Genomic DNA, 7,765 nt, shown 5'->3' on the forward strand with positions numbered 1-7,765 from the left:
CTATTCTGCTGTCGTCCAGCTGCATCATCACACTCAGTGTCTCACGGAGCTTTATTTTGAAAAACTAAAGCAGGAACACAAACTGACTACTTGTCTGTCTGGTTGAATGAAGGTTTGGTAACATTGATGATATTAATAAATGAGCTTTTTAAAGGTTTCTGTTATTCATATAAATGTTACCTGTAAACTGAAGCAGCAGAATAAGAAATAAAGACATTTTAATGGTGATTCTCTGCCTCTCTCTTCTTCTGTCTCTTGTTCTAATGAGCTGTTTCTCAGATAAGCTTTAGTGCAGAGATGCTGCATCCACTTCCTGTGATGAGTATGATGTCAAAGTGACTTTTCACCATTTTAGATTTTGTTTTACTGGCGCGAGACATTTTGATTTGAGGTTGTTGTTCTGAGAGCTGAGGAGGAAGTGTTTCGTGAAATCCAGTCACTTTTAAAAGGGGAAAATGAATTCACAGTAAAAATATCACAACACAAACCACAACATTAAGAAATCCCAGCAGCGACTGAACTTCCTAAGAAGGCTGAGAAAATGTGGCAACGTCTACAGATGTACAGTTGAGAGCGTCCTCACCAGTGTCATCACAGTCTGGTTTGGAAACTGCACTGCCCGGGACAGAAAGGCCCTCCAGCGTGGGATACAACCTGCACAGTACATCGCAGGAGCAGCCTTCCCCTCACTACAGGACATCTACACCACCAGGGTCACCAGGAGAGCCCACAACATCATCAGGGACAGCACACACCCCCGGCACAGACTCTTCACTCTCCTCCATCAGGCCGGCGCTACAGGAGTCTGAACTCCAGGACCACGAGACTAACAAACAGTTTCTACCCGCAGGCCATCAGGCTGGTGAACATGCTCCCCCCCCCCCGACTGATTGAACTGTGAACACAACACATTACTGAACTATGCATGGTGCACTTTGTTGCTTTAAATGGTGCAACATTTCACAGTATCAACACTGTGAACCTATGTGCAATACTTTCTACCTCGTTATTTATTTATATATATATATATATCTTTTGGCTGCCGGTGGATTAGAAAAGTACGTTTTTCATTGTACGGTTTAACTGTCTGTCTAACTGACAATAAATATCTTGAAGCTTTAAATTCAGTGGCATTTAAATTGTAATATTAAGTCTTCAGTGGTGATTACGTTTCATAGAAAGATGTTAAGTTTCTCATTAGGATCATTATTTGCTTCCATATCACTGATTAAAGTCACGTTTATAAATCAGTATAAGTGTCAACAGTCTGAATCTTAATTTGACCAAATAAAATTATTTACACGAGAAGAAACTGAATAAGATTCTTTGTTGTCTAAAGTTTTGCAGATTTTTTTTTAGTTGCATTCATACAATTACAATATAATCCAATCAAAGGGAATTCAGAAATGTAACTACAATAAAAGATTTCTTTCTCTTTAAAATCAATATGTATATCCACCTTTTATTATAAAAGACAGGACACATGAATCTGTTACAACACGTGAGAGTTTAACATTTATTTCCAGCAGATTATATCATCAGTTATAATAAAGACAGCACTGTTACTGACTCCATTAAGAAGCACAAACCAGCAACTCCACATCAAGTGAAGTCAAATGAGTCGTTCTGCACACAGAGTGTTGAAGTGAAGTCATGATAAGCAACTTAAAGAACTCAAAGTCCATCAGAAACATCTGCAGGCCGGACTTCATGTTGATGTCGACCTCACAAAGATGGTGGAAGTCGTGCCAAGATTGATCAAAAGTCATGCAGCAAAAGAAGAAGAAACGTTCTTAGATGTACAGCAAGCTTCTTAAAATCAGATGAAAGCACAGATTTACTTCCTGCATTAGAGAATTGGTTTAACGCAGCACAAACTTTGTCTTTAAAACACCGCTGAGAAGAAGTGTTGAGCAGCAGAGGGCTCGTTTCTCTGCTGAGTGGATGTCGTGTGGAAGTTGATCAGGAGAGTCTGACATGAGGTTCTCCGAGGTTTTCATATTTCACTGTGTCGTCACGTCCTTCCCCGTCATGTTGCACCTGTGAAAACAAATAAACACTTAACTGTTAAAGCTGACTCATCAGAGCCCCAGATGTTTCACTGTTGAGCTTCTTACTGAGTTTAACACAGTGAGACATTCACAGTCCCTTTAAATGATCATAGTTTTCAGCACTTTTCTTGATTTGTGACTCACAGTGTGCTCATCAGGTGGTCTCTGGTTCCCTGGAAGATAAAGCACAGAGGAACATTTCAGCTCTGCTCTTACAGGATGAGATCAATGTGAACAAGTGCTGGTCTACATGTTCTCACCTCGGGCTCTGAGGAGGAGAACAGTAATGACGGTCAGGAGGAGGAGTTCAGCCGCACGCATCAGCAACATGACGTAGTCCAGAACAGACCCACCTGCACCACAGAGTCGTTAGCAGCCACAGGTGCATCATGACGCAGGAAACATATTAAACATTATATCTGTGTTAGCATGCTGCCGTTAGCATTTAGCTCTAAGTACCACTGTGGCTGAGCACAGCCTCACAGAGCTGCTAGCATGGCTGTCGACTCTGAGCCTCATTGATGTGAATGTGAAATACTTTGGCTTCTTATCTGAAGAGGAAGTTGTTTTGGTGAAGCGTTGATTCCTGAAGTTGTTAAAGTGTTTACCTGTTGTTGGTCCTGTTGTTGTTGTTGTTGGTCCTGTTGTTGTTGGTCCTGTTGTTGTTGTTGGTCCTGTTGTTGTTGGTCCTGTTGTTGTTGTTGTTGTTGTTGGTTGTGTGTCCTCACCTGAACAGATGAACACAAACTGTTCCATAAACTGTCTTCTCTGTACCATCTGTTGTGATGTAATATTAAAACTTCAAGTGCATAAAATAAACAAATGTTTTATGTAATTGTTCTCGTCAGTTTGAAGTGACTTTAGACATTTCAACATGTTCTCACCTGAGGACTGAGGGCTGAAGATCTGCACTCCCTTATCATTAATGAAACTCACAGCACATGTAAGTAAACGTTGTGTGTAACTAAAACGAGAAGTCAGAACAGTCATAGAGGCAGAGCAGAGAGACTGTGACGTCTTTATATCTGAGTGTTCCACATCTCGACCTTCAAACAGCCACTTCACTGTGTGTCTACAGAAGTCATATATGGACACAGAGCAGTTTAATGTCACCTGATCATTGTTGTGATGTTCAGTGACTGAAGATGGAGATATTGTGAGAGAAAGACAACAAGAGTAACAATTAATTATTGTAATGTTTCAGTAAATTGTTCTAACAGACAGAAAACATTAAGATGTAAATACTCACAGGTAACAACAGACAGGAGAACAGTGTTTAGATCTGATCCAAACTGCTGACAATGATAAACACCAGTATCCTGAACTGTGACCTTCTTTATACGCAGAGAACATTTCTCTGTAACACTCAGTCTGTCTGTGTTTTCAACACTCTGCCCACGTTCAACCAGAGGTACTGTTGCTCTGCCTCATGAGCCCCTGAAGGTCCAGACAGTACCGTCACAGTTACTCTGATCATCCATCACATCGTTACAAGGCAGAGTGCCTTCACCTCCATCTCTCACAGAGTGATAGAGGAACTTCTGTCCGGTTGCTGCTGCTGAGAAGAAAAATATGACTTCATGACAACAGTTTGCATATTTCATCGCTGCCTTCACCTCCATGGAAAACAAACACACTACTAAGGTCTATAAAGGTAAAAAACTAACATTCTTCATATTAATAAATGAGCTTTATTAAAGTTTCATGTTATAGAAATACTCACCTATAAACAGAAGCAGCAGAATCAGAAACAAAGACGTTTTAATGCATCTGAACTCCATCGTTCCTTTAAATGTGTCTGTGATGCTCTAAACTGTCAAAGTCTCCAAACTAATGATTGTTATGGAGGAAAGCCGAATATAAGAGCTCAAAAAGGAGTCACTTCCTCATCTTCTGTTTTTTTTTCTCATGTAGGTGGAGCATGTCAACTATTTTGTCAGTGGCTCTATTTCTAAAACATCCACAGTGACACACATCGGATGCACCTGCAGCTAAATGATCCCCAATCAAGAACAAACCAGCATCACAAAGGTCAGAGGTCAGAGGTCAAAGATCATGTGAAACTGGATTAAGCATGTGTGATGGAGGAGTGCTCAGTGATAAATTGAGGCGATTTTACCAAATGCGGTCCCATGATGCATTTGTGATTCTGACATCTTTCAGTTCCAGAAAAGAAGAAGTAGAAGAAGATGAAGAAGAAGAAGAGGACTGAGGAAATGTAATGTGCAACAATTCTTGCTTAAGATAAATGTGTCTTAATGCAACTAGTTTCCTTTGCAGCAGGGGTGGGGAACCTCTGGCCTCCTTGCCGTGTACGGCCCGCGAGACCATTTGATCCGGCCCTCGAGGTAATTCATAAACACACGCAAAAAAAAACCTAAAAAAAAAACCCAAAACATCTAGAAAGCAATAGAATAAGACGGACAACTGAATGTTTTTGCTGGTCACGGTCAGGGTCCTTGAACACAACACAAGCGGAACGTGTCATCACGTGGTCACGTCATGTCAAAAAACTTGACATCAGTGAACGCAGCGTGGCGAGTGTAAACAAGAGAAAGGTAGATACAGAATGTCGCACTTTCCAGGAGAAATGGACGAACGATCATTTCTTTGTGGAAGTTAAAGGCCAGTGTGTCTAGTATGTGCGCACGTACTTGTGGTGATGAAAAAGGCTCTCGAGCATCATTACAGCACGAAACATGCCGAACTGCACGAGCTGAGAGGACGAGTGTTTGGATAAAGTTAACGCTCTTCGGTGATGTTTGAGTCATATTCCCTGATGTCTGGTGCAACACCAGAACACAGATCAGATGATGTTCTCACAGGTTTGGTATAAAGGCCGTGATGTTTGAGGTGCAGAACTGGTGCAGTTATTGTTGCAGCATATTATCCTGTAATATCCTCTGCAGAAAGACGACTTACACCACTTCTCTTTATTTTGTTTTTCAGAGTGATGTTTTGAACTCCTTAGGAAATATGATTCTCGCTTTTAAATGTTGACCAACATTCACATATAAAGTCTGTTGGACAAATAACACAAATCTGCTCAGTTATTCAGTTTCTCCCACATCCATTTTGTTTCCTATTCAGTCGGTTCGTTGCTCCATCACTTTGGTCCGGACTCAAATATCGATTACCAGGAAATTTTGTCCCGACATTCATGATCCCCAGAATATGAATCCGACTGAATTTGGTGATCTGACTTTTCTGTTCTGTTTTTTAGTTGAAAAATCGTGACAACTTCAGCAGTTCAGACATTCATGTTCCCCCAGGATGAAATATAACAACTTTGATTATCCCTTAACTTTTCATCGAGCGCCAGCTGATGTTGAAGTAGCTGCTTTGTAAAAATACTGTAAAAATGTAAAAGTAAAAGTCCTACATTGAAGATTTCACTCACTAAGGTATGAAAGTAAAAGCACTTTGTTTCAGCAGAATAGTTCCTTTCAGAGAGTTTTAATTATTATCATCTTGTTGGAATATTATTACTGATGCTTTATCCCGTAAGCAGCATTTGAATTACATTTTGTATATATATGAATCATGTTTTATTTATACAATCTTAATCTTTAAAGTAACAAAAGCTGTCAGTTGAATAAGTATGATTGTTTTCCTCTGATACGTAGAGGAGAAGAAGTGTAAAGTAGCATAACATGTAAATACTTAAAGGAACACCCCAAAAACAAAAATACATATCTTTCCGCTTACATATAGTTAACTTTTGATCTTGGTTTGTTGGAGAGATATAATGGAACACGATATACTTGTACTTTTGCTACGATGTGTAAACCTACAAATCAACTTGATGTTATTTCTTTTCTTTGTTTAATATAATTGTAAATCCGGAAAATAATCCTCCACTTTTACTCCGTGTTGGTTTTTTGTGTGTTGGAGAAAAACTTTCAACATTTTAACTGGGTACATTTTTGTTTTCTGGCTGTTGCTCAGAGTAAAACCAGGGATGTCGCTGCTGTCTGACACACACTCCTCTTCACTAAAACTGTCTTCTGCCTGTCCCTGCTTCCTGCCTGTCTGTCCTTCCTCCCCGACTTTACTGTTCTTGGCATCACTGGATGCATTTTCACTTTTCTTTTTCCGTTTTGTGGCAGGTTTTTGTTTTATTACCTCTTCCTCCATCTCAGCCTCTTTTACCTGCTCACTCCACGGAACCTGTATTTTTTCTGTCCCCTCCCCTCCTACACCACCCATTTCCTCTACTACATCGCCCGCTTCCTTTACCTCTTCTACTCTTACCTCACTCACCTCCTCTGCACCACCCACCTCCTTTACTACATCACTCACCTCCTTTACCTCTTCTACTCTTACCTCACTCACCTCCTCTGCACCACCCACCTCCTTTACTACATCACTCCCCTCCTTTACCTCTTCTACTCTTACCTCACTCACCTCCTCTGCACCACCCACCTCCTTTACTACATCACTCACCTCCTTTACCTCTTCTACTCTTACCTCACTCACCTCCTCTGCACCACCAACCTCCTCTGCACCACCCACCTCTTCCACACCACCCATCTCCTCTACCTCTACTCCTCCCATACCACTGCACTTTCTCTCCCTGTTTTGTTTTTTGTTTTTTTTCCCCATTTTTTCCACCACACCAAGTGAATTAACACCACCTATCCCGTGTACAAAACTGGACACAGCAGCTGCGCGTCTTGACTGCTGGGGCGGCCACCTCCTCCGAAGCCACGGCCCCTCCCGGCGAAGAGCCCCCCGCCGGGGGAGCGGCAGCCACTCCTCCACCACTCCTCCAGGATCAGGCGGAGCTGGATCCCCGCGCTTCGGACAGGCTCTCGCGGTGTGTCTCTCCTCCCCGCAACCAAAACATTTCATAACCGATGAAGTTGCAAATATCACGTATTCATAATCATCTACTTTAACGTGGAAGCGGAGGTTGAGCTCCGCATCTCGGTTATTAAGTATCATATACAGCTGTCTTCGGTGAGACACTACGTGCTTCAGCAACTGAGATTGACATCCAGACAGAATCTTTTTTACCAGGTTTAACAACTTTCCCGTGTCTGGATAGTTCTCTGCTGAGAAACTCATCAGTTATGAACGGAGGGACATTTGATATTACAACTTTGGTTGCGGGCAGAGTGAGTGGCATCACCTGCACAAACACTCCGCTCACCGTAATACCTGTTTCGATGACGCGGTGCACCCGCTCCACCTGGTCCAGGAAGATGACAACTGCCCCGTTCATCCGTGCCAGAGACTTCACACTGCCATGTCCGACCTTGTCTCCCACAGCTAACCCGATCTCCTCAACGCTACACGGGAAGCCGGCTGATATTTTGATCCCGTGCTTCCTCGTGAGCTTGGTATAGTCTCCATTTGCCATGATGTCAGACGCCGGCCGGCAGAACACCGGCAGGAGAAAAACACCCAAAAGCATCCCAACTATCCACCAAAACGTAAACTAAATCAAACTGTCACCAATGAACTAAGTTAAATCAAAACCCATTATTAAATAAAGAAAGAAAAGGAAAGTATCGAAATAGCACCCGCTCAGTGTCTCACTCACACAACCAAACTCCCAGCATGCACCGAGACCCTAACCCTAACCCAGAGAGAGAGAGAGAGAGAGAGAGAGAGAGAGACAGAGAGAGAGAGAGAGACAGAGAGACAGAGAGAGACAGAGAGACAGAGAGAGACAGAGAGACAGAGAGACAGAGAGACAGACAGAGAGA

The 7,765-nt window shown here is 42.2% G+C and overlaps 1 protein-coding gene across 2 annotated transcripts; it reads right to left on the bottom strand.

Annotated features, from left to right (window-relative positions):
• Window positions 1-1,488: 1,488 nt before the first annotated feature.
• Window positions 1,489-3,834, bottom strand: LOC115028790 (cell wall protein DAN4-like). Of its 2 annotated transcripts, none has more exons than XM_029462624.1 (6): window positions 3,775-3,834; window positions 3,301-3,606; window positions 2,660-3,190; window positions 2,312-2,404; window positions 2,196-2,224; window positions 1,489-2,040 (listed from the first exon to the last, which is right to left on the bottom strand). In XM_029462624.1, the coding sequence occupies exons 3-6, from the start codon at window positions 2,826-2,828 to the stop codon at window positions 1,963-1,965; spliced, it is 369 nt and encodes a 122-aa protein (XP_029318484.1). In that variant the 5' UTR covers window positions 2,829-3,190; window positions 3,301-3,606; window positions 3,775-3,834; the 3' UTR covers window positions 1,489-1,962. The 2 variants fall into 2 exon arrangements, with proteins under 2 accessions (XP_029318484.1, XP_029318483.1); XM_029462623.1 differs by having other exon boundaries at window positions 3,301-3,609.
• Between the last annotated feature and the right edge of the window lie 3,931 nt (window positions 3,835-7,765).

This window comes from Cottoperca gobio, chromosome 24 (genome assembly GCF_900634415.1).
Source record: "Cottoperca gobio chromosome 24, fCotGob3.1, whole genome shotgun sequence".
Classification (NCBI taxonomy): Eukaryota; Metazoa; Chordata; class Actinopteri; order Perciformes; family Bovichtidae; genus Cottoperca; species Cottoperca gobio.

What these genes read in the sequence shown, in the direction of transcription:
- LOC115028790 (XM_029462624.1), bottom strand. Translation starts at nt 2,828, where the DNA reads ATGGTACAGAGAAGACAGTTTATGGAACAGTTTGTGTTCATCTGTTCA. An exon ending in AACAACAGGACCAACAACAG is followed by an intron (nt 2,405 to 2,659) that starts GTAAACACTTTA and finishes TCTGTGGTGCAG; the next exon opens with GTGGGTCTGTTCTGGACTAC. An exon ending in GACCACCTGATGAGCACACT is followed by an intron (nt 2,041 to 2,195) that starts GTGAGTCACAAA and finishes TTGTTTTCACAG; the next exon opens with GTGCAACATGACGGGGAAGG.